Raw genomic sequence first — 25,726 nt, forward strand, 5'->3', positions numbered from 1 at the left:
CTTACCCCCATCTGCAGCAGCTCCCCATGGGCCCGTTCCCTGCTCTCCCCCACTTCCCCTCCATTGGCAGCAGCGCCCTGCGGGTGGGGAGGGAGTCTGCGGGCCTGTTTCCTGCTGTCCCGCATATCCCCCCCTCGGTGTGGGGGCGTTGGGTGCGGCTGGGAGCAGGAGTGACGGGCAGTCAGATGCCCCCGGGCTGCCCGGTGGCAGTGGGAGCATGCCAGGCTCTTGTCCCCAAGGCTCCCTCATTGTGCCCAGCAGAGGGGCCAGGAGAACGCTTGCTCCCCTGCAATGGAAGCCCACGGCTGCTGGTGTCATACCAATCAGACTTTGGGACCTAGGTCTGGAACGTCTCAAATTCTGATAGGTCCTAGTTACCGATACTACAGTTGGTGTGGCCGCAGGGCCCTGGCTGCCTGTGACGGGGGGTGGCTGCTACTCCGAGGGCCCGGCTGGTGCTCCGAGGGCCCGGCTGGTGCCCCCCTCAGTACCCGACTGGAACTAAATCTACAATCTGCTTTTCAGCTGTCAATAGGTTACTGAAGTTTCATTGCAGCTGCTAAGTGCATCACCGCCAAGTCCCTAGCTAGACCTGAGACCGAGCCCTGTCTCTGGGCGGCTCCTCGCCCAGCAAGGCCGTGAACAGCAGAATACCATCTCTGCAATTCGGTGAGCAAAACCAAGTTGCTTTTGCTTATTACTGCAGCCACACGCATAAGGTGCCTCAGCCGCTGGAGCGGACGCTGGGGAAGGGGTTAGGAGCCCGATACCTAAGTGTGATCCTCGGCAGGTGGATGGAAATCTAACAGCCTGGCAGCGGCACGCAGGCACTGGCAGGGCTGCGGGGAGCCCAGGGCCCTGGGCCTTGGCGTAGCCAGAGCGGGCGGAATGGCCCGGCGCCCGGCCAGGCGGGGAGAGTGGGAGGCAGGAAACCTGGACCTGCAAACCCAGCTCCTGGCCTGTCCTTGAGACCCGTTTCGGTCAGGGGCGGGGACGGCTCGGGGTGCACGGGCAGCAGCCGGGCGCGGCAGTCCCGCAGGAGGGCGCCGGGCCGAGCCCGCGGAGGGCAGGGCCGGGCCGGGCTGGGCTGCACGGGGCGGAGCCCGACCCCGCTGGGCGTGGTTCGGCGGGTTGGGCGGGCGGAGTCGGGACAGCGCGGCGGCGGCGGCGAGGGAGGCCAGGTGAGCCGGGCACGGCCGGGGGGCGCGGAGCCGCTGGGCTGCGGGCGGGGGGGCCCCATGCGCGGCGCTGGGCAGGAGCCGGGCGGGGCGGTGCCGAGGGGCCGCGTGTGTGTCGCTGGCGCCAGCCGCCCGGAGCCCCGCGGGCCTCTGCACCGGGCTGTGGGAGCAGCGCGACGAGCCCGGCTCCCGGCTTGGCTCGGCCCGGCTCCGCTCGGCCCGGAGCTCGCCGCCTTCCCCCGCAGCCGGGCCGGGCCGGGCCGGGCCCTGCGAGCTCTCCCGGTGCCAGCCCCGAGGCCGAGCCGTGGGCGGTGCTGAGCCAGCCGCTGGGGGGCCGGACCCGGGCCAGAGGCGGGGAGCGGGCGGGCGGGGGGTCTGGGCCTTCCCCGGCGGGGGGGAAGGAGCGGCCAGGCCTGAGCTGCTGTTCGCGGTCTGCGCCCTCCTCCGCTGTGGCGGGGCAGGGTCTGGCTCCTGCCCGCCGTGCCTGTGCTGGGCCCCGGGCCTGCAGTCCGGCCGAGCAGAGGGTGCGGGCGGTAGGAGGCAGCAGCTCGTTTTCTCCCCCTCTGGCTATTTGCCAGCCCGGCGGTGGGCAGGTGGCAGCTGGCGCCTCGCGCTGCAGGGGACCAGCCGGCCTGCGGGTGCCTGTGTGGGCTCACGAAGAGCCTGAAACCAAGTCCAGGTCCCCCTCTTGCTTCCCCTGTGACCTGCTGCCGCAAGCGGGGCGTGCTCCTTGACCAGTTGGCATGTCCCCATTTAAAGCCCGCGAATCGTAGTTTTCCAGTGGGCTCCGCCAGGCTGCTGCCAGAACAGGCCGCTCAGTCGGAGAACCACTGCCAGTGTGTGGCCCTGTGTCAGCCTGTGACATCGCCTGTGTGCAGGGCCCACAGACAAGGATGGCTGTGTCCTCCACAAGCGCTGTCTAGGCGTTGTCAGTTCCCAGAGCTGAGGGCACCAGCCGTACTATGAAGTAACTCCCAGCTAGAAGGGGTCATCGGGTACAAGGCTGCACCAGTTAATATTTGTTAGCATTTGGGTGGAAATTGCAACAGAATTTACCGAAGCTTCACCAGCCAAGGCAGACCCAGGGTCAGGAATGTACTGGACAAACTCGGTGGGTTTTTTAGTTTAGAAAAGCAGCAGATTTTTCTTGTAAGTAATTAACATCCTCTGGCACTGCTAATCCTGCTTTGTATGTAGGGGGCTGGGAAGCTGTCTCGCCTGGCCTGGCTTTAGATTTATGCAGCATTTTCACCTGTAAGTGGATCTGTGATTCAGTTCAGCTGGAACAAGCCTGGGTCTCCTGACTGGGGTCCTGTCCGCTTCCCATCCCCCACCCTTCTCCTTCTGTTGAGCTGCCCTCAGCTGCTCTCTTCCTTATCCTGTGGGACTAGAGTTACTGGGAATGAACGGCTGGTTCTGTCCTTGCAGGACTTTTGCCTGTCATTAGCTGTGAACAGAGAGCCTCTTCACCCTGCAGGGAAGGGTGGAGCGTGTGATGCCCTATTGTGTGCTGGGCACTCAGTGGACACAAATGCTAAATCATTTTTACATCAGTGGCAAAGGAGAGCACAACATTCCAGCATTCAACCCTGTTCTCCCAGGGCACCAGCAGCTGCCTCGTGGCCCAGGGAAATCGGTTGCTCCTTGACTAACCTGATCTCTTGGGCAGTTGGTATCTCTGCTGCAGATAAAGACATCTGTTCTTCTCATAATGATTGCCCAGCCAATTCCTTCCAGCTCACTCCTACCACAAGAAGTGTGCATGGTGGGGGATGGTTATCTCTAGCACGCGTAATTTAAATGTGTTTGCACTGTCACTCTTTGCATAGATTACCCAGAGCAAAGTGGTATCTCGCTGCTCCATCTGGAACAGCTGGAACAGGGTAGCATGCTATTGTGGCCTGAGCACAGTTAGGTTCAGTCCCTCCCTGCTTAATCACTCCTCATAACTGTCCGGTAACAGTCAATGAGGACAGAGCGTTCAGGTGACTTTAAAGAACAGGCGTATTCACTAAAATGGGTTAGGTAAAAACAGCTCCCAGGGATGATTTGCACAACAGGCTTATGCCCTAATGTACGCTCCCTGCAGTGCTGTGGTGCCATGCTCACAGTGCCTTAGGAATGCCAGAGACAGTAAACCTTTCTCCAGAACAGACTCCTCCTTGGTGTACATGCGCGTGCCCTTGATTGAAGCCAGCAGCATGGACGGGCACCGTCCGATCCCCCACAAGCTCTCCTGGGTGTCTGCCCAGTTGATTGAACAGCCCAGTGAGCAGGGCCTGGATCTGTGAGAGTGAGAAGTTTTCCCTAGGGGGTGTGAGGCCTCGGCTCTCAATTTCTGCAAACATTTGAACCACGTGGCTCTAATCTAGACCAGTGCAGTGTGGTGTGCCTGAGTCTGCGCCTTTGCCTATGCTAAGGCCTTTCCAAAGCTGCAGCAGGCTAGTGGAAGTGACAAGACTGGTCAGTTTCAGGTTAACAATCCTGTCAATTTCATGCTGCTTCTGAGGAAAGCTTTGGGCAAGGGAGAGGCAGACACTGGTCTTGGTGGGAAGAAGAACCCATAAATCAAGCTGACAAAGACAGTGGGAGAGGCACTCCATTCTTGCAGCAGTCAGAGGCTCTGGGGTAGGGAGACACTCAGAAAACTCCTTCCTCCTAACAGCATCTAGCCGAGGCTGGTATGAAAAGCAGAGCCCCTGGTCTTTCCATGCTGGGGTGGCAGGGGCAGGGCCCTTCCCCAAGATGGGCTGTCCTTGGGTTTTGCTGGTGGAGTCCCTGTTCCCCTTGAATTTGTATCTCCCTGGCTTGTAGGTTTAGGGCTGGTACACACTGCCATTTGTGTCGGTGTAACTTATGTCGCTCAGAGGTGTGATAAGCTTCCCAACGAGTGACGTAAGTTGCACCCACCTAAGCATGGGTGTGGACAGCTCTTCTGCGGACATAGCTACCGCCTCTCACGGAGGTGGTTTAATTATGCTGACCGGAGAGCTCTCTCCTGTCGGCAGATAGATAGAGCATCTTCACCAGGCACGCTGCAGTGGCGCAGCTGCAGCACTTCTAGCATAGACCCACCCTTGTCTCTTGGCTAGCAGGTGCCTGGTAAAATGTTCACGTCCTGGCAACAGTACCTTTGCCTCAAATGGATGGTATTGTGGATCTGCAGCCCTCCTTTCCTTGAGGCTTATGAGAGAGTCAATGATCTCGTGACATGGTATCCTTCCACAGGCACCCAGCTTCTCCCCTCTCAGCTAGCTATTACCTCTGTTAGTGTATGCACCAAGTGACTCCACGATTCCCCACCCCCACACCTATGCTCTGTCAGAATACCTTCCATTTGTAGCACTTCTGTAGTGCCTCCTTCCCAAAGTGCTCTACTGTGTCTCCCCTCTACAGGCATGCACATGATGGAGCTGGATTGCTCACTCTAACGCACGGGAATCTCCTACCCAGCTGTCCCTGGGGTGGAACAAGGGGCTGTTTGACAGCCACGTTCCATACTGGCTTAGGACAGCAAATGAAGGGAGAATCCAGTTTCTATTGGAAACTGGGACAGGATGTAATGATGTGGGCTGAAGCTAACACTGGGGTCCTGGCCAGTGAAATACAAGTGAAATACCAGGGGCTCTCTCCCTGCTCTGAATGGAGAGGGTGCTAGAGTTAAAGCTTATCTGGATGATGGCATGCTCTGCAGCACACCACCACCTAGCCCCATGCTGTTTGGCACTGACAAGAGAAGAGTAGGAGCCGCTTCCTGCCACACTCGGGGGGAGTTGAGAACAGAACAGAACAGCAGAGAGTTTAAAAATGCAGTTCCTGTGTCTGGTGCTGACTTTCATTTGTTTGCAGCCTCCCTGCCAGAAAAACACAGGCATGGCACGTGGTCTCAATGGCCATTGTGAGAACTGGCACCTTGCACCAGCGTCAAGCTGCTTAGGGGATTGCTTTCATTGGCCTTTCCGGGCACAGGCTTACAGCAGTGTTGCAAAATATGCAATCTTGGTTTGCTAAACCAGACTCTGATTAAACAAAAGGAAATAGGAGAGGGCTAGGAAAGAGATGAAATAAGATGGGGAAAGAAAAGGACACATGGGGGGGGGACACACACAAAGTCTCACATCCCCGGTGGTGGTTGGGATTTAGCCAGAGCCAGGGGAGTTGACGGAATCAGCTGGGTCCCTTTTTGTCTGGCCTGGTCTGATCAGGAGATTTCTCGGGGTTAGGCCTAGTGGTGTTATGGTGGGTCCCAGGAGACGGTGGGGCTGGCAGCCGTGGCGGTAAAGCTCGTTCTTTCCCCTGCTTTCGGTTAGCAGGGGTTGAGTTTTCTTTTTCTTCATTTTCCCCGAAAAGGTTTCTTTTTAATGACCTGAAAAGGGAGTGGTGGTGGAATAGTCGATCCCCTTATTATGTGGTCACCAAGTAGGCCTAATTTTCAACAAACCAGTTTTGGTCCATTGACTTCCAATCCCACATGCACTTTGCCAGGCATGATCTCAGCACAGCCCTTGAGTTCTATCAGTTGGCCTTTCCATTGGACTCATTCAATCTCACTTTCGTGCCTTTTCCTATCAGTGTTTGTTGTTGTAGGTTATTGTGATGCTTTATGAACTTTTAAGGAGAGCAGCCCTATTGGATCAGATCAATGATCCCGTCTTCCCACAGTGGCCAGGTGCTTCAGAGGGAATGAACAGAACAGGGCAATTATCGAGTGATCCATCCCCTGTTGTCCAGTCCCAGCTTCTGACCATCAGAGGCATCTCACAGCTGAGTTTACAATTAGGTAAATGTGTAGGCCCAGTTATTACGATCCCTCAGCCTGCAGAAGTCAGGCTTGCTGAATAGGCAGCTTTCCTCCAGTGGTAACGGCCCTGTAGGATGCTTTCCTAATGTACTGCAGGGCAGAGTCGCAGGCATTTGTGTCTGACTCTCCTCCCTGCTGCCAGGGGGCAGAACCAGGCTGTTCTTGCAAACGTGTGTTGCAGTTAAAGGGGACTCAGGTAGCTTCCCTTCCCTGAGAATCTCTTACTTGGATGCTGCGGTGTAACAGTCGGGTTAGCTTCACCTCTGAATGCACCGGGGCTAACGATGGCCCTGCTGGCTGCAGGCTCTTGAACTATTCCAGCCTGAGCTGGAATCTCCCTCTTGGCTGTGAAGGATTCATCCTGAAGTTGTGCTGAAGTGTCTGTTTTGAAAGTTAGAATGAGTGAGACGCACCCCCACAACGTCTCAGATTAACCACACGCTCTCCAGGGAGCTCTGCAGAGAGGCCATGAAATGAGTCCTGGCAGGATACAGAGCAGGACCGAACCTAGGCCCCGACCATGTGAGCTAAAGCAGTAAGTGGCAGGCTGTTAGCCTTGGTGTGGGCCTGCTGCTGGAGGGATCTGGTCATCTGCCCTTGGCTGCACTTGTGACACACCTTTTCAGCCAAAAATAGAGACAAATCTGAATGCCGGAGCATGGCTCTGAATGGGGGATGCAGTCTTTTCCCTTTGGCCCATTATAGATCCGGACATGTTAAGAGCAGAAGGGTGCTTTGGATAGTCCAGTCTGACTTCCTGTGTAATGCAGGGCAGATCCTCACCCGGTGGTGCCGGCAACCAGCCTGTATCTTGTGACTGAGCCAGAGCCGCTCTCATCACACGACATGTAGAGAGCGGCAGAGTGCTGGAGGTAGAGGGCAGGCATGGACCCAACCCTGCCGAAAGCCCTCGTGGGGTCGGAGCTGATGCTCTGGTTGGAGGTTTGGGGGAGGATCAGAGCGTGGTGATGGAAGCTGTCTGCCAGCCCGAGCCCTGGGGGACGGGGGGGTCATGCTGCTGCTCAGAATGCAGTGACAGTTCTGATACCCCAGGAAGCCCCAAGGAGCTCCCACCATCCTGCCTGGTAGCCTTCGTCCTGTACGCTAGCTCCCCTGGGCCATTTGATGTCGAGGTTCTTTGAGCTGCGTGGACGTGGACCCTGGAATAATCCCCAGACGGGGGGTCTGTGCCCTGTCTTACTGCGTGTGCTCTGCCCCGTGCTGCTTTGCCCCATGCGCTCGTCCAGCCCTTCCCCACAGCCCCTGGGTCCAGCATTGGTCAGCTCTGTGTCATGCTGCCTGTGTCAGTACCTCTCTGCTCCTCTCATGGTGGGCGCTCTCGCTGTGGTGTGGTGGGGAACTGCAGCCCCCAGGCTTTTGCCCCACATCCCAGGCAGTCGTGGTAATCGGACTGAATCTTCCATAGAGAGAGGAAGTGGAGCTGGATTGCTCGCTGCTAAGTGTGTGGGAATCTGGCGTCTGGCCTACTGCTCAGACCCCATCTCTCCCCAGGCGCCATCCGCCTGAGTGTCTGCTTCACATGAGTGACTTTATCATCACAGCTTTGGCTGACAGCTGCGGTGACCTCTGCGAGTGAAGGGCCAGCGTTTCCCATGCAACAGAGCCTGCTCACCTACTATCCTTGACAGGGCCTAAATACAGACATTGACAATAGCACCCAGCCAGTCCCTGTTGTTCTCTCTCCCCTGTCGTCTTTGGGGCCCCTGCTCCAGGAGAGGTTGTTTCTCTAAGCTAAGACCTTAGATCGGCTGCTCACCTGGCTTTTCCAAGGTCTCTGCCCCCTCTTGTCTCTCTGGCACCTCCAGCCTTTTCCTGCCCAGGGAGGAATTATTAAAAGCTCCCGTTGCACCCTGCTGATTACATTCTCCAAAGCTGCCTGTGCTGAGCTGCTGCGTCCCGTATCCCAGCCCTCACCAGGCAGAACTGGAGTGCAGCATAGCTCCTGGCTCCAAGCTCCCCTACGATTCTCTCACTCTCTGTTGATGAGTAGATCTGACGGGACGGCTTCCTGTGTCAGCAAGCTGTGCCCCGCATGACCTGGCAATGTCGCTGAGCGTTACTGTCTGGCTTTCCGCAGGGCGGGCAGGATCCTGCGGCTGTGAGAGCTGCTCCAGGGAGTGTCTGATTGCCTCTCCATGCAGCACAACAACTTGCAGACTGGCGTCTTGGGTCCTTACCTGGAGAGCTTCATTGCCATGTTCTACGTTGTCATTTAGTGCTTTGCTGCTGCTGCTGTCAGCAAAGGAGGGACACGGGCTGTTGTATTTGTGTAGGGGGACTGGCTAGCAGGCCCAGCCTGGGATTGGAGCCCGTTGTGCTAGGGGCCGCTCAGAGCTTGCAGTCCAGGCTGTAACTCAGCTGGTTTAGCACCTGCCAGGGTACGATTGCTTTGGACTAGAATTCTGGAGGAGGCCACAGCCCAGCAACACAACCCTACGTCGTGGTCTAGCCAGAGCTGGAGACAATAGATGGTGGGTGGAGCACAGAATAATCATGACTAGGACCTGACCTCCTGAACACGTGTCTCAGTAGATAGGGGCTAGTCGGCTCCTGCTCACCCTTGTGCGAGGAATTAATCCGAGTATCAGGAAAGATACCCACCCCCGCGATCAAAGAAGAGGTCTGGGTCATTCTGCTGGAAAGGGCCAAGCGCTTGGTGTAGGGCACGATCTTGTGTTGGCCTGGCATGGCCACGCTGGCTGGGCCGGTCTTTTCTAACTCCTGGATCAGAAGCAAAATCCCTGCCCCTGAGCAAAGGGTCAGCCCTGAAAATGAAATCCTCGAGGTCCACCAGGGACTTGGCAGTTGCTGCTGATCTTCTGAGGAAGGCTCTCAGATACTGGCCTGGTGGGTGATAGATTTCACTGTCAGTGTCTGTCTCTCTGGCTGCTTTGTGTTACTGGCTGGGCTCCAGCCTGTCCTAGCACAAGCTCAGTCCTTGTGTTCCTGGCACGTCCCGAGGCTCTGTGTTGCCCTGGGTGCTGGAAACGCTGTGACTCTAGAGATGACGCTGACTGGCAGCAGAAAGTCCTTTGTGCACAGCTGCCTGCTGTGGCTCTGCTGGGAGGTTGAGGCTTGTGAGGGCTTGAGCAGGGTCACCCTGGAGCTTGAGGGCTGGCCTGGGCACCGCTGGACACTGGCAGGCTCCTCCGGGCTGCATCTCGGGGCTCCCCTGGGGCCGAGGATTGCAAAGGATACAGCCGTTCCCTGGAGCAGTGCGGCTCCGTGTCCCGTGTTGGGTTAATGGACGTGTGCTGGGGACTGAGTCGGGGGGGTTCCCACCGTGGCGGTGATGGTGTGAGACGGGATGTGGGGCCTGCCGGTCGGATAGCTGTGCAGAGCCGGCGGCTGCCTCTGACGCCGCTCTGAGCAAACCAGCCTGATGGCCGTCCCTGCGCTGCTGCCAGGGACAGTGCAGCCGTCCTCTCCTGACTCCCATTCCGAGCCTCCTCTTCCAGTGGGACTGTCCAGGCGGCAGTATCCCTGTGTCTGCTTGCGGGGGGTGCTCCTGTTTTTTCTCCCCGATACAATTGCAGCCCTTGCGAATAGCGGGCCCGGTAACCCCGCTGGCGGGGCTCTGGGATGGGCAGTGCCCGCCCTGGGCTCGGAGCAGGAAGCGCTGCGAGACCAAGTGACCTGTGAGAATGTGAGGATGGACAGCAGGATTAGGCACTGATGGTTTATCTGCCTGAGAACCTGGGGACAGGGATTCCCAGGGGGTTGCTGTCTAGCTTTGAGGGCTTGCCAGATACCGGACCATAATATTGCTGTTCCGATTCTTGTGCTTTTTACTTCCCCTTTCAGTCATCGCTGGGCGTTGGCAGCCTGCTCTCGCGGGCCTGTAGCGCTCGATAGAACCGTGTTCTGCCTCCCGCACTGCGTCTGCATGATCTGCAGCTCGAGCAGTTTGTAGGAGATCAGCTGCTGAAATGCTGTTGTGATTGCTGCAGGAGAGAAGCCAGGTGGCCATGGGGAGAACGTAATCTGCACGACAGAAGTCTGACTTGTGACCTGTCCATGCCGAGGTAGCCCACCTGACAATATAAAGATCAGGGCAGGCGGCAAGAGGAGAGCGGATTCTCCCAGACTGGTGGCGAACACTGCAGTTTGATTTCCCAACCAGTTACAAACAGCGCTTCTGATTCCCCACACTGGTTATCAAGAAGCTAAAACAAAAAAAATACACAGCCCCCTTTACTGCGTTTCAGTCTGTAACTCCCAGTCAGCCACTAGGCCCAGTAAAAAGATAAGTTATTGAAAACTCTTCCCTTTGCCAAAATGTTCTCCTGAGCCCAAAGGGTCAACCACAGTACCAGATCAATGAGAGTTTGGATCTTACCCAAAATACCACGCTGCCAGCCAATCCTTTAGTAACTAAAACTAAAGGTTTATTATAAAAGGAAAGAGAGTTTGCGGACGAAACAAATGAGGAGTGATAGATACCATGGTCAAAGGTCAGGGACACATACAAGTGACCTAAACAAACTGGAGGATTGGGCCAAAAGAAATCTAATGGTGTTCAACAAGGATAAGTGCAGAGTCCTCCACTTAGGAAGGAAGAATCCTTTGCACAGCTATAGACTGGGGACTGACGAACTGGGCAGCAGCTCTGCAGAAAAGGACCTGGGGGTAACGGTGGATAAAAAGCTGGATGTTCCTGAGTCAGCAGTGTGCCCTGGTTGTCAAGAAGGCTAATGGCATATTGGGCTGCATTAGGAGGGGCATTGCCAGCAGGTCACGGGAAGTGATTATTCCCAAACTATTCGGCATTGGTGAGGCCGCATTTAGAATATTGTGTCCAGTTTTGGGCCCCCCACTACAAAAAGGATGTGGACAAGTTGGAGAGAGTGCAGCGGAGGTGCAACAAAAATGATGAGGGGGCTGGAGCACAGGACTTATGAGGAGAGGCTGAGGGAACTGGGCTTGTTTAGTCTGCAAAAGAGACCTCAGAGTGAGGGTGGTGTGTGCGGCCTTTAACTACCTGAAAGGGGGTTCCAGGGAGGATGGGGCAAAAGGCTGTTCTCGGTGGTGGCAGATGACAGAACAAGGACCAACGGTCTCAAGTTGCAGTGGGGGAGGTCTAGGTTGGACATTAGGAAAAAGTTTTTACTAGGAGGGTGGTGAAGCACTGGAATGGGTTACCTAGGGAGGTGGTGGAATTCCATCCTTAGAGGTTTTTAAGCTGTGTTGACAAAGCCCTGGCTGGGATGATATAGCTGAGGTTACTCCTGCTTTGAGCAGGTGGTTGGACTAGATACCTCCTGAGGTCCCTTCCAACTCTAATATTCTATGATTCTATGATTCTATGAAACAAATGAGGAGAGATGTTACATGGTCAAAGCAATCAGACACATACAAGTGACACATATCAGATTGTCAGCAGAATTGTGGCGTTTGCAGAGTTGTACCGTCCCTCTGGCGGACGGGTCTCCGTCCTTTGTTTCACAGCTCCGGTTGTAGATGAGCTGATCCAGAGGTAGGGTTTTAGGAAGCAGGAATGAAGACAAGATGGGGATGGTGCAGCTGCCTTTTATGTTCCTTTGTCATGTGGTTTGCCCCAAACACAGCCACACGGCACATGGCCTGGAAAAGCCTGAGTCCCCTGTCCATACACACGTTCTTACATGCCCTAGTGACCCTTAACGTGTAGTCCCTGGGATGCAGCCTCTAACTTGCTATTTCTCCTTGTGTGTTTCAGGCTGTCTTTGCTGGCCCGTTGCTGAGTTTCCAGGATGCAGGCACAGTCTCTGCTCCACAGCGGCTACTTCCACCCTGTGCTGCGCTCCTGGCAGACCTCGGCCACGGCCTTCGATGCCTCAAACCTCATCTACCCCATCTTTGTCACGTAAGTGAGGTCTGGAGCCGCAGGCCTCGCCTGAATCTGTGCTCCTAGCTGGGTGGGCGTGAGGAGATCTCGGGGGGAATGTGCAGATAGAGCTCCGTGGAGCAGCTTCCTTGCTCCAGAGGAAGTCATGCCAAGGGGCAAAGGCTCCCTGCTAGTGTGCGACACCAGAGTCTGCAGGCCACCCACCTAGGAGCAGGGAGCTGACATCCTGAGCAGAGCCATGGTCCCTCTGGCAGGGACGGATGCTGTGGCTTTGGAGGCGTGTGCTCCTCCAGGAGCGCCATCATTTGTGCATGTTAGGGCTCCACCACCCTCTTCTCTGTTCCCAGAAAGCAATGGTCCAGAGTCCAGGCGATGCGATGGGTTTACTGGGTCAAACAGGCAAGCTTAAAATCCCAGCCCTTCATGCCAGCTGGGCTTCCTCTCCCATGACCGTACTTCTACAGGCCCATAGAACTTGCTCTGCCCCTCCGCCCTCCTCCTCCTTGGTAGGGTTAATGATAAATGCAGGGTCCTCCCCTGACACCACCCACTCCGACACAGGGTCATGTTCCCTTTTGGGGGGTCGCTTTTCTCCTCTCCCTCCCAGCTGCTGGGTCACTACAGCAACTCCTGCTTGAATCTGGTCCCTTAGGTATCTCCTCTCCTTACAGGAAGGCAAAACTTTAACTTGCTCTGGGGGGGCCAGTTTAACCTGGTGCTTTCACTCACATTCTTTCTTATTTGCCTTCTAGTCTGGTTGGGTTAAAAGCAAGGTTGTTATTTTGTCTTTCACCTTATTTGCTTCACCTTCTTCCGACAGTGCAGCGCTGTCCTAACTGGGTGGGGAGGGGCAGGGCAGATTTCTGCCCCCTCCCACCCTGCTGCTCTGAATTCCCTTCGCTGCGGAAGTAGCCATGGGCATAGTCACCCGTTAGTAACCTCTGTCCACGGGGGAAAGCTGAGCATTGCAGCCCTTCCCTGTACCTGAATCAGCTTTTCCTCTGTGACCGGCCTGCTGTCTTCCCTGGACTGTTTACTAATCTTCTGAGCAATGGCCAGGGTCTGAGCTGAGGCGTCGGTGCGTGGGCGGCGGAGCCAGTCCGCATGCACTGCACAGCTTGGGTGGTGTCTGAGGCCCTCGGGCATCTCTGACCTCAGGCTCCATGGCCTTGGGATGCTGGCGGACATGGAGCTGTGCGTCCCCTCCTGAGCGTGCTGGGTTTGAAGGAGATCATTGAGCCCCGTGGAATCGGTCTCTTGGCTGGTTCACCAGGCTATGAGCTGGCTTCATTCTGAGCCCTTCTTGCGTGGCACCTGCCACGGCCTCTGGAGCTCGGGGCAAACCTGGCCTCGTTGCTCTGGGCTGGGCTGTCCTTGCCAGCCACGTTCTCTGCCTACGGTGGCAGGACCCCAGGCCAGTGATCCTCTGTCACAGCACTGGTGGCAGGGTCCCAGACTGGGGCAGCCACAGGTCTCTGCCCACTGCGGCGACTCTTGGCGTGGCACTTTGGAAAGACGCTTGCTGGCCCCGCCAGCCGCCAGGGAAATGCAGCGTGTGCGGCCACCCGCAGGAGAGCCGGGGTCGGGGCTTCCGCCTCCATCCCCCCAGGAGCAGCGTGAGACTCCGGGAAGTTGAGACTTCGGCCCCTAAAAAGGCGGGGCGCTCCCTCTGGAACCTGCCTTCCCCCGCGGCTGTGTGTGGCGTGCTCTGCTCTCGGGTGGGCTCCCCGTGTCCTAGCTGCCACACAGAGACCTAAGCTGCCCTTCCCCAGAGGCAGGACGCTGCCGCTCATTGCAGAGTCTCGCTCTGGGCCTGGAGAGGGGCAAGGGGGTTGAAGGCCTGTTCCTGCTGCTCGCAGTCGCCCCCAGGTTGCCAGGGCGAAGGGAGGCTGCCTGGCAGCCAGTGACTGAGCCCGATCTCTGGCTTGCTCGCTCGGCTGCCTGGCGTCACACACAGCCCACGTTAGCCGAGGGGTCTGGGCCACGGCTCTCCCTGCTCACGGCCTCGCTCTCGGAGAGCCGACCTCTCACTGGCTCTTCGCTCTGTTTGACTCTCCAGAGACAGCCCTGACGCGGTGGAGCCCATCGCCAGCCTCCCCGGACAAGCCAGGTAGGAGTCCGTGGAGATCCCTGCGCTAGCCGTGCTCCACGGGCCGGCAATGCTCCCTGCCGTGTCCGTAGCTCAAGGGACTGCCCAGTTCCGGGCTGTTGGGGGGGCGGGAAGCAGCCTGAGGGATTCTGGGAGCTGCACTCACCCCCCAGGAGCTGTGGGACAGAGGGGGGCAAACTGAGAATACTCCTCCCCGTGTAGTGCCTGCTGAGGCACTGTGGGGCAGCCACCTGCAATTCCCAGGCTGCACCCGTGAATGCCGGCAGCAGCAGGGGTCCCCTTTGAGGGCTGCTCTTTCCGTGGAGGACATTGGCCCTGGATCTCGCCGAGCTACCAGCAACCGTGCTGGGAAGCTGCCTCTGTTGGCAGCAGGGCTGTGGTCGGGCTCCCATGACCCGTGTGGCCGAGAAGCGGGAGCTGGGGCTGGGTGGCAGTTGTGGAGGAGGGGTTTTTAGAATAAAATCTCCGCCCGTTTACGTCTGGGAGCCCCAGGTGGCAGGAGCTGGGTCTGAACAAGGACAGTGCCTTCTGCCGGGCCCTCCCTGCCAGCAGTGACGCTGCTGGGCTTGGGGAATTGGTCCCGCTGGCTGTCAGGGCGGAGGGAGACCCTCTGCGATCTCCCCTCCGTGGTGCGGTGACTCCCATAGACGCCCAGCTGGGGGCTGGCCTCCCACCCCATGCATTTCCTGGCACCGCTGGTCCTGCCTCCAGAGCCCAAGCTGTGCGGAGCTGAGCCACAAACGTGAGCTGGGCAGGGCCTCGTAACGACTGCTGAGATAATGGTGTATCCAAAGGCAGTCTGCTCCCCGGTCCTGCTGGGGAGACTGGGCCCGGATCAGCCTATCGGGGACCCTGGGCTCAGCCCAGGCAACAGATAGAAAGCCAGCCTCGCCTCCTGCCCTGGGGACCCCAGATAAGGCCCCAGGTTGCTCCTCCCATGCTGCTCCCAGGATCTCCAGCGGCATCTGCTCTCGCTAAGTGCTCAGCTGCCTGCAAAGCTCTTGACTGCCTGGGACTGAGACCTGCCCTGCCCCGGTTCAGAAGCAGGGATGGGGCCAAGCAAACAGCTGTAAAAGTCACTAAGTATGGGCCCTCTCCCCTGGCCAGGACGGTGCGGGGTGGGGGGCACTGAGCATTCACCTGGGACACAACAGGCCCCCCCCCAGTCACAGCACCTCTAGGCAACAGCACTCAGCCAGGGCAGGAATGGCCGTGCCCGCGAAAGGGGCAAACCTCTCGGATGGGGCGGAGGGAGAAGCGTGGGAGAGTCGGCTCTGAGCAGCCTGCATTCCCCTGTGCTGCCCTGCAGCCTTCTGGGGCCCTGTGGGCAGGGAGGGAGGGAGACGCTTGCAGCTCTCCCTGTGCTGGGGGCAAGGCCGGCCGGGGACAGGCTGCCGGGCCGTGGGGAGAGGCCCCGTCCCCTGCGGTGCCTGCACAGGCCTTCCCGGGGCGGTGGGGACCTGGCATGTGGGGGGCTGCTTCTTGGGGGTCCCTGCTGCTTGACAGCTGCTACCCGGGAATGGCCCTGCCCAGGGACACTGGTCTGTCACCCTGGCTGCCTCTGGGTAGCCAGCCTGCTCCTCAGTGCCCAGCCCAGTAGCCCAGAGCCCGGCTGATTGGGGGGGGTCCCTGCAGCGCCACCCCCAGACCTGTTCCTCTTCTAGGTATGGAGTCAACAAGCTGGAGGGGTTGCTCCGCCCCCTGGTGGACAAGGGGCTGAAGTGCGTGCTGATCTTCGGCGTCCCCACGAGCCTGGCCAAGGTTGGTGGGGCGAAGGGTTCCGGGGGTTAATGCAGCTGCACAGGTAGGACCGAGGGGCTGGGGGTGTCATAGTCGCAGGCTTTGTCCTGCAGCTGCATTTTCACTTCTTCTCTGAGCCCCTTGGGCTCTGACTGGTCAGATCTTGTCAGCTAAGCAGGGCAGCGAGAGCCCAACCCTCGGCTGGGAGACCCCCGTGGAGCGTGCACTGTGGGGGCTGGGGAGTGCTCTGACCCCAGGGCCCAGCGTGGTGCGAGGGTGCTGCACTGCAGGGCGAGGTGTGGGTGGCTCAGCAGGGGATACAGTCCCTCAGGCAGTCCAGCCCCCCGGGGCAGCACTGTGCTGTGGGGAGCGGGGTGGATGGCTCAGCAGGGGACGCGCTCTCCGACAGTCATTGCTGACCCCCGTGTGGGGCTGGGGGAGCTGCTGTGGTTTGGATGAGATGTGAATCCACATCCTGATCCCGTGCTGTTCCAAATGCTCCCAGAGCCTTTTCCAGGCTCCAGCTTCAACTGGATGCGGGACCCTCTGTTTCCTACGCCCTCAGCTGCGCCATTCTGCCCCTGCGGGGTCTGTGCGTCGGGGCTGGGTGAGGGGACCCTGCAGAGAGGTGAGTCCTTACCAGGGAGCATCTCTTCCCCACGCAGGATGAAAGAGGCTCAGCTGCCGACTCCGAAGACACCCCGGCCATCCAGGCCATAAAGAAGATCCGCTCCTCCTTCGTGGAGCTGCTGATCGCCTGCGACGTCTGCCTGTGCCCCTACACCTCTCACGGGCACTGCGGTGAGCACCAGGGCGGGTGGGCGGGCAGCCACTGCCACCAGCCAGCCACTGCCACCAGCCAGCCAGCCACTGCCACCAGCCAGCCACTGCCACCAGCCAGCTGCTCCTCTGCCCTCATCGATGGCCATGAGACGAGCGGGGTGTGCTCAGCTGATGGGCTCTTCGCTGGGGATGTGCCCGGCCAGTCTGCACTGACCGTAGGGCCATGTGCCAGCTGGGCCAGGGCCGCGAGCGTGGAGGCCAGCCTGCCAGGGACGTTCGAGGTTCTAGGGGCGGAGGCAGAGTTAGAGCAAAGGCTGCAGTGACTGGGTGATGCATGGCCGGCCGCTCCCGTCACCTCACGCCTGCTGCCATCCTGCTGGATGAGTTGTTCCCTGCAGCCCCCTCTCCTCTGTCCTAACCCTGCTCCCACGGCGGCTGGGATGTACGTGCCGTCTCCAGGCAGCAGGCCCTTGGCCTTCTAACCGGCTGCTTTGCCTCCATCCCCAGGCTGCTGTGAACCCCCAGCAGAGTTCAGTCGTCCCAGGAACCTGCTCCCCTGGCCCAGTCACCCCCCTCGAGCTGGGTGTGGTGTGCGGTCTGGCCTGGACGGGGCTCCTGTCCCGGGGCGAGGGGCACCGGGCAGTTCAGGCTGGTGTGGGCTGGGCTCCCCGTCTAACCCCTGGACTTGCCTTGCAGGCATCCTGCGGAAGGACGGCTCCATCCACAATGAGGCCAGCTGCCAGCGGCTGGCCGAAGTGTCGCTAGCCTACGCCAGGGCAGGTGAGAGGTTCCCAGCAGCCACTGGGTCCTGCTGGCTGCCCCAGCTTCACCCTGCCGTGCCGGCTGCCCCAGGAACGGGTCTGTGCAGGGCTGAGGGCTGCGGCAGCCGCCGGCCCCTCCATCTCTGCAGCTCTGCGTACAGCCTGGGGGGCACTGGGGTGTCTGAACCAATTGCTCCCCTCCTCCAGCAGCATCTGGCGTGCTCTCTCCAGCCAGGCGGAGCCGTGGCGCAGGGGCCCTTCTGGCTGTTGGGACTTCAGTTTTGAGTCATCGTCATCCCCTACCCAGCCCGTGAGCGCCTGCAGGGATGGGTCCTGCTCCTCGCAGTCCCTCAGCATCTGTGATCTCTCCCTGCAGGATGCCACATCGTGGCCCCCTCGGACATGATGGATGGACGCATCGCAGCCATAAAAGAGGCTTTGATCTCCAATGACATGGGCAACAAGGTGGGCAGGGAAGGCACGCGTGCTCGGGGTGCTGGAGGGAGGGGCGCTGGTGTGGCGCAGAGCCTGCGGGGAAGAGAGATCCCGGCTTTCCACAGTGGTAGGCCCGGGGGTTCGGTGGTGGTTTCCGTGGTGCCCCAGGGAGGGGTTCCCAGGCCCTAGCGGGTGTGGATGGGAAGGTGACGCCAAGGTTCCCGGCTGGGGGTTGGAAAACGTAGTACAAGGGGACTGCACAGAGAATTCTCCCCCAGCCCCGGGCTGGGCTGGAACTCCCCTGTAACCACCCTGCTGTGTCAATCCCACCCCTGCAGGTCTCCATGATGAGCTACAGCGCCAAGTTTGCATCCTGTTTCTATGGCCCTTTCAGGTGAGTTTCTCCCGGGGCGGGGGGAGCGTGAGCAGTGTGTTGGCCGGGCTCCCAGCGTGGCCCCGAAGGACTCGTGCTTGGCCTACGGCTCCGAGCAATTCAAACGTAGAACTCCCAACGTCTGGGACGCTCACTAACTTATGCTGAGCTCTGTGCCTCAGTTTCCCTGTTTGTAAAATGAGGGAGGTTTCTCCTTCTCCAGGGGAGGGCAGGTGAATGTTGGCTCCCACACAGGGATCATCTGTGGCCAGAATATAACTGCAGAGAGCCACTGTCCCTCCCACCAAGCCTGGAGAGGACTTCTGCTCCCACCCGCCTTCGTCTCGGCTGCTTGTCCGAGCTCTCAGCCCTGCCAGCTGCTTCTCAGGGCCACACGGGACAGGAGGGGGAGCATTGCACACAGCCCTTGTCGCCCTAGAGAGGGAGTGCTGGGGCTTGACCCAGCTCGCTGGGCTGGCAGGTCCATTGCACGGGCTGGGCCCTGGCTCAGAAAAGAGGGGAGAGGTGGGATCTGAACTAACTTACTGCAGACCTTAGGTGTGGGAGGGGCAGGGGTGATGGGCTGTGTGCTCACTGGGGGTGGGGGTTGTGTCACAGATACACAGGATCATCAGTGCTGTGCTCCCAGCTTTGGGATGGGGTCTAGGAGGACCCCCGTCAGTGTGCCAGTCACCAGGGCTCCCACTCTGCCTCCAGGGTAAGCCCCACGGCCTCACTGCCTCCTTAGACGGGACCTCTGGGCCTTCAGCCCTGCTGCTGCACACCGGGAGCTCGGCCCGGCGAGTCCAGTGGAGACAGCCTTGTGGCAGAGACGTTTCCGCTCTGCAGGGATTAATGCACCCCAAGCGTTTGCAGGGACACTCGGGGCGAGTCTGCATGAAAAATGCTGCATCGGTGCAGCTTCAGTGCTTCGACGAAGACGCTCTCTCTCCCGTCGGCTTAGTTAATTCGTCTCCCCGAGAGGCGACTTAGTGCTGTCTGCTCTGGGGGTTAGGTCAGTATGACTACGTCACTCAGGGCACGCTGTAGTTACACCAATATCGATCTGTCATGTAGACCAGATCGCAAACAGTGGCATCAAATCAGTCGGGTTTATTAGCTGGCTGGAATACAGCATAGGCCAGCCTAGGAAGGCCGGCACAGGGAACTGAAGGTTAAAGCATAGATCAGCGGTTCCCAGCCTATGGTCTGCAGACCCCTGGTGGTCCGCGAGGCTACCACAGGGGGTCCATGGAAAAGAAAAATAACAACATCCTCACCAAGGAAATGCACAATTTCAAATAAAACTAGCAGCATGTGGTGGTCCACGAAATGTTTGGAGGTTGAGAAGGGGTCTGCACACCTGAAAGGGTTGGGAACTGCTGGCACAGACCATTCTGGTTAGCCCAGAAGCCAGCGAGCCAGACGGTAGTGACTGCATTGTTCAAGCGGTCTGTCTGTCTCCATCTGACTTGTCAGTTCCCAGGTGAGGTGGGGAAATCATCTCCCCGCTAGGTGTCAATGTCCTGGTGATTGGATTTGCCATTGTCCCAGGCCAGTCCTTGTTAATGGCCCATCCGGGCCCAGACAGGAGCCAGGTGACATTCAGACCCACTGTGTCTCTTAGCCTGCCCTGCGAGCAAACAGTGCTCCTCAACTGGGCAGCCTTGCAAAATATGAGGGAAACTGAGGCACACATAGGAGTCATCAAAATATTTCCAAAATTCCCCCTTTGTCACAGGCTGCCAGGCCTCACTGTGGGGCAGCGTTCCCACTGGTGGGTTCGTGTGGATCTTGGGGGTGGGCTAAGCAAGCTGCTGCCTCCTGGATTGGGAGAAAGATGGGATTTTGCTAAGGCACCTCCTTTCCCCTGTGAGGGGATTGCCCTGATGCCCAGGTTCTCGCAGGAGGGAGCTGCTGGATCCTGAGCATTCTCTGAAGCCAGACGCTGTTGTTTTACTGCCTGGTGTCTCCTTTGTGTTACCAGAGATGCTGCACTGTCCAAACCTGCGTTCGGAGACCGACGATGTTACCAGCTTCCCCCGGGCGCCCGGGGCCTGGCCCTGCGAGCTGTGGTGAGTGAGCCTGCCCGCAGCAGGCACCAGCCAGGCTTCCATGGCCCGACCGCCCTGGACGCAGCAATTCCCGGCAGCAGAGAGAATCCCAGCATGGCTACGTGCAAGGAGCTGGCTGCGATCCGGGGATTTGTGGGGAGGCAATGGGCGTCACGGTGTAGCAGATCCTCAGGGCCCCAGGCCTGTTGTACCTGCCCTGGGACAGCCTGGGCAGCGGATTAGACCCCACGCTGACCTGGACTAGGGTCGCCCCAGCAGATCAAGGCCTGGGGAAGCAGGCCCAAGGTGGTGGGTTCAGCCCTGTGCCACGAGGTGGAGCAGCCGGCTTGGCACTGGCCTGGAACAGTGGAGGAGTTCCTGCAGCCAGCTGGGGACACGCTAACCCCAGCATTGCCCAGCTCATCAGTGCCAGCACTGCCGAGCCTCTCCCAGCTTTCTTTGGCATGTGGTCCAAGGATTCAGGGCAGGGGAGGATGTTGTTGGGAGCTGTCAATTTCGGGTGTGACTGCGCTTCCCATCCCGTTGGCCTTGCGCACATTGCTGCTGCTCTGTGTCCCCAGCCACGATCTCCACGTACGTCCGCCCTTCCCGGGCGAACCCATCCTCTGGCAAGGAGTGCTGAGCATGGCTTCCCCGTCTCCCTCTTCAGCCCCTGCCTGCCCAGAGATCCCAGGGCTGGCAGTGGCCCAGTAGCCAGAGGCCCCTCTAGCCCAGCTTGCTATGGCTTACGTCTGTCAGTCACATGGAGCAGTGACTGGGCTGAGCCAAGACCAGTCCTGTCGGGCAGGGGAGGGGATGTTGTGGGTCTAACATGGCAGCTGGCCTGGCCAAACGCACCGGCCCCTACGATCTATCTCTTCAGCAGAGCCCTTGAAACCCAGGTCTGGTGTCAGCCCTTTCACATCACACAGACTGGGGGATCACCCGCTGCCCCTCGCCCCCCTCCCACAGGATGGCTCCTGGCCGCCTGCCCCACAGCTGGGCTCTGTTTGTTGCTAGGACTGTGTGGGGCACAAAGGGGGCTAGGAAGACCGAACTCTCCCTGGAAGGGACTTCCCCCCCCAGTGGCCAGGACCTGGGCTGATCTCCCAGGAGTCTCCTCCCCTGCCCCCCCCCATCCCTGTGCTGCTCTCACAGGCCCCTGCTGTGTTCTCTCCTTGCAGGACCGGGATGTGCGGGAGGGAGCAGACGTGCTGATGGTGAAGCCGGGGATGCCCTACCTCGACCTCGTGAGAGACGTCAAGGCCAAAGTGAGCCCCGCCTCCCTGTTGGCAGCCACGGGCGCTGGAGATGGGGCACAGAGTGGGCAGCTGCAGAGTGACAATGGGCTATTCCAGGAGTCTGAAACCAAAGGGGACAGTCCCCTGGGCCTAGCAAAGGGCAGAAAAGGCCCTGAGCTTCCACGGCTCAGCCTCTGCTCCAGGCCCCGGGCAAGCACAGGCAGGGCGTGCAGCAGTGTGTACAAGCTGCAGCGCAGCCCCAGACCCTGGGTCACAGTCCAGATGATTTCCCCTAGGGAGAGTCTCCTTGGCACTGGGCGGCCCCTGGGCATGCTGCTGTGGCTCCCACCAATACAGTGCGTTGGGGGAGGCGGCTTGCTCTGGTTGGGATAATGGGGGGCTGATCAGACCCCTAGGCTTCGTTAGCATCCCCTTGGGATGCGGCTGCCTTGCTGCTTGAAAGCTCTGCCCTGACTCCTCCCAGTTACTGGAGCTGTGTGTTTCTAACCCTCGCCGTTCAGACACCAGCAAGTGGCCCATGAATTGGTGGCATCTGCCGTCCCCCCGAGATCCTGGCCTTGTGGGTGGGGTTGCTAAGGGCACACTGCAGACACTGCTCCCTCTGTCACGCCCAAAGCCTGGAGAGTCGCTGGCCACAGAACAACCTGCTTCGCTTCGCTTCGCTGCCAGCCATGCCGAGCTGGGAGGGGCTGGGCCGTGCAGCTCGGGGGCCAGGGTTCTCTCGCTGACCTTCCTGCTGCTGTTTTCAGCATCCCACCCACCCGCTGGCTGTTTACCACGTGTCGGGGGAGTTTGCCATGCTGTGGCACGGAGCACAGGCAGGGGCCTTCAACCTAAAGGCTGCCGTCATGGAGGTGATGTCCGGGTTCAGGCGAGCAGGTGAGTGCGGTTGGACAGGGTCAGCATCGTGACCAGTGAGGCTCCAAGCCGCTGGGGCACCTGGGCCCTGAGTTCTCGTCCCCTCTGGGTCAGCTGCTGTGGGGTGACAGCCTGAACCCTGGCAGTCGCCCACGACTCTGGGACCCGTCCTGGCCATTGCGGGCTGGAGGCCGACCCTGGAACGCAGAGCCAGGCCTGGTGGAGCTCTCTCAACCCTTTCACAATAGCACAGTAGCACTGCCCCTCGCCGCCTGTTTTTTCCCGTGGGTTCAGGAACAATCCAGCCAGGGTTCTCTCTGGTTTCCTAGGTAACAGTGCGGTTACAGCGGGAGTCTGGGAGCCAGGACTCCTGGGTTCTGCTCCAGCTCTGGGTGACCTTGGGCGAGTTGCTGCATCTCCCGGCTCCTCCTCAAGCAGTGGGGTCTCCTGCTTCCCCAGGGACAAAGTACAGGGAGTCCCTTGGATGAAAGGGACAAGCAGGGCTTATTTCTGAATGTATCTTCCTGGGGGAAAACAGCCCAAGCTCAGCAGCCCTTTGCCTGCCTGGTTCCTGTTTTAGAGCCATATCTAAGGCACAAGGAGCCCGGCTCCAGTCCCACTGTGACTCCGTGGAATCACCCCAGTCCTCCCGCAATCTCATCACGACACCGGGCTGTGGTCTTTGGTCCGGCTCCTACAGGAATTTCCCACTGGTTGGTGCTTGTTAAGGAATATGCCAGAGCAGAGGTGCCCGACTCCCAGGGGAGAGGGTCAGATTCTGGATTTGAATGTTGGCCCATGGGCTGAGGCACTGTTAGCTGCCCACGGTGGCGAGGGGACGTGGGAGTTCGTGGCTCAGAATCATTGTTTCCGGCTGTCTGTCGACTGAGGCAGGAAGCCCTGCGTTGGTCACTCCCCGTGCATGTCTAGAAGGGTCTCAGCAGCCAGGAGGTCTCTAGAGACTGAGAGAAAGAGCTGAGCTCCTGGAGAAGTTGAATGTCACATTGGCCAGACAGACTTTCCTGAGGCACCGACCCAGCCTGCAGGCTGCATGTTAGTCACCAGGGGCTGGCTGGGTCCGTGGGCTGTGACTGCAGGGCTGGGAGTGGGACTGCCTCCCTTTGTGGAGCGTGGCTTGATACTAGCTGTGTCTAGCAGCTCCTCACATGTTCCGTGCTGGTGCATTCCAGGAGCTGACATCATCATCACCTACTACGTGCCCCAGCTCCTGCAGTGGCTGAAGGAGGAACAGGCCTGAATTGCCTGAATGAAGGCACCCCGCCGAAGGAAACCTGCAAGGATGGGAAAGGACTAAAATGCAAAATGAGGATTTTTATGAGGCCTTAGAAATACAGGGATGATCCGGCGTAAGCATGTCCAGCGCCACTGGCTGCAGGGGTGCTGCACCTGCCTACGCTAGGGCTGCCTTTAGCCCAGAGAAGCCAAAGGAAAGCGATTTTAAGTGTTCTTTTAGAACTGGCTTAATGCTGAGACCCTCCATGGAAACAAAATGCCTTAGGACCAGAACTGATCTCCCCAGCAACCCACCTTGGAGGCATCTTCTTCACGGAATGGGTTATTTTCCTGTGTCGCTGCGGAACAGCAGCGGGGCAATTTTTATGAGATTCCTCGTAAAGGAAGCACCCTCTCGCCTGGGTGTTAGTAAAACCGCGGAGGGCTGACATGAGGGAGTTCACCTGCACAACGATCAGGGTGGGGAGGGTCTCAAGCATTCACAGCAGATGTTCTCCCTGCAGTACACTAGTGAAATAATTCCTTTGCACAGCCTACAACAGGGTAAACCTGCAGTCGAGCTCTGCTCTCATCTCCTTGGGCTTTCTGCACAGAAACGCTGTCTTGTTCCCAAAGGTGGAAGCAGCAATGAATGCCCAGAGGCAGGCAGGACTTCCCTCTGGTCAGCCAGTCGCTGCGCTCACTCTGACACTTTCCCCTTGTGAACACGTTGCTATTTCAAACCTTTTAATATGGAGAAATACCCCAGGATGCCTGAGGGAGGAGGGTTCCCCCTCCACAAGCACATGTGCCTTAAACCTGTTATTGCATGGAAGCAACAATGTTGGCCTGGTTCTGAACTGTGGCCCTGCTGTCCCTAGGGCGACAGGGTGTCTGAGGCTAGGCCGTGACCTTGAGGGCTTCAGAATTATAATGTCCTGACTGCAAACAGGCCATTGCATATTCTGTTGAACATCACGATGGGTTCTTTTAGCTCTGAGCACCTAGAAGCCCAGCTCCTAGCGCTCACACTGGCTCAGTCAAATCTCAGTTCCGCTCTGGCCCTAAAGCGATGGTTACACAGAAGTGTTGTCAAAATAATCTTTCTCGAAAAACCAAGAGCACTAGAAATGTTTCCCTATTTTTAAAATTCCAGTGAAAGTTTTTAACCCACTACCTGTTCCTGTGCTGGGTTTCACACTCAGCGTGGCAGCAGGCAGAACCAGGCAGCGAAAGTCGTCATACCGGCTCCGGTGTCCAGTGCCCACTTCAAAATGACTTCATACTACCAGTCTGCAGTGGTGTCAGTACTGGCTGAGTATTTTAATTCTTCAGTTGGTCATCCTATTAAATGAAGTCTGGATGTTTTAGATCACTTGCTAGAGCTACTCTGCTGTGTTAGTATTAGCAGATATTCTTCAGTGAGCTGGGGTGAGTTCAGTTGAAAATTAAAAAAGAAAAAAGTCTACAACCAGAGCAACTTGAAGTTATTTATAAGGAATGGGATGTGGGGGACTCGGCTGCAACTTCTTGGCGTGGCTAGCACTCTCCTTTGGGTAACACAGAGGGATTTAATTTTACTCTGTATTGCCATGATTTTTGGGGTGGAGAAGAGCTAAAAATGTCCTGAATCATCTGTAGAAGAAGCTGTGCTAATGTGAGCGGATCTTTGACCTTCCCTGGAGGCGGTCCCACTCAGAAGGTACGGTCTTGACTCAGAAAGCATCAGTCTGTCAGCCCTCCTCCTGTTAGCTTGACAGGTTGTGTCCTTTCCAAGCAGAGGACAGGCCTGTCCTCTGATGAGCTTAAAGATGGCAAAGAAACACGGGTCAGGTGCCTGTGCTGCTGTCAGAGTTGGTGTGGTTTGCCTTAGGAATCTCTCCTCCCCTGGATGGTCTCAGTAAATCTCTTCTTCAGAACCCTGAGCAACTAGGAGGAAGAGGAGGCCACCCCTGGTTAGAAGGAGAGGGCAAGGGGCAAGAACAGCTGGTAAGCGGAGCAGTGGTGCCCTGGGGAGGGGAAAGGAGCGTGTCCTAGGAAAGAAGCTGCCATTTCGGGCCCCCTGCCCCATTGTTGTAAGGGAAATTCAGTGGGGTGGGTTGAGGCACTCAGTCGCTATGTTCCCCATAACAGCATTGGTCACACATAACAGCCCCACCAAAACAGCATTGGTCACTGATTACACTTCCTAAGTAATTCTGGGAGTTGGCTACTTTTAGTGCCACATGGCCACTGCCCCACAGCTTGTCCGGTGCGGTGGGGGGCTCTCCCCCCTGGAGGTGCTGGATCT

The 25,726-nt window shown here is 58.3% G+C and overlaps 1 protein-coding gene across 2 annotated transcripts; it reads left to right on the top strand.

The window, feature by feature from the left end:
* Positions 1 to 25,527, top strand: ALAD (aminolevulinate dehydratase). Of its 2 annotated transcripts, none has more exons than XM_067561531.1 (12): positions 1 to 1,181; positions 11,699 to 11,845; positions 13,887 to 13,937; positions 15,602 to 15,698; positions 16,343 to 16,478; positions 17,157 to 17,240; positions 17,598 to 17,686; positions 17,995 to 18,050; positions 20,017 to 20,104; positions 21,268 to 21,354; positions 22,095 to 22,224; positions 23,394 to 25,527. In XM_067561531.1, exons 2-12 carry the CDS (start codon positions 11,733 to 11,735, stop codon positions 23,459 to 23,461), a joined length of 999 nt encoding a protein of 332 aa, XP_067417632.1. In that variant the 5' UTR covers positions 1 to 1,181; positions 11,699 to 11,732; the 3' UTR covers positions 23,462 to 25,527. The 2 variants fall into 2 exon arrangements, with proteins under 2 accessions (XP_067417632.1, XP_067417633.1); XM_067561532.1 differs by lacking the exon at positions 1 to 1,181 and adding an exon at positions 9,510 to 10,025.
* The last annotated feature ends 199 nt before the right edge of the window (positions 25,528 to 25,726 follow it).

Source organism: Emydura macquarii, unplaced genomic scaffold (genome assembly GCF_026122565.2).
Source record: "Emydura macquarii macquarii isolate MOO-44397 ecotype Brisbane River unplaced genomic scaffold, CSIRO-AGI_Emac_v2 contig_2417, whole genome shotgun sequence".
NCBI classification, from domain to species: domain Eukaryota; kingdom Metazoa; phylum Chordata; order Testudines; family Chelidae; genus Emydura; species Emydura macquarii.

What these genes read in the sequence shown, in the direction of transcription:
- ALAD (XM_067561531.1), top strand. Translation starts at nt 11,733, where the DNA reads ATGCAGGCACAGTCTCTGCTCCACAGCGGCTACTTCCACCCTGTGCTG. An exon ending in CACCTCTCACGGGCACTGCG is followed by an intron (nt 16,479 to 17,156) that starts GTGAGCACCAGG and finishes CTTGCCTTGCAG; the next exon opens with GCATCCTGCGGAAGGACGGC. An exon ending in TGTTTCTATGGCCCTTTCAG is followed by an intron (nt 18,051 to 20,016) that starts GTGAGTTTCTCC and finishes TTGTGTTACCAG; the next exon opens with AGATGCTGCACTGTCCAAAC.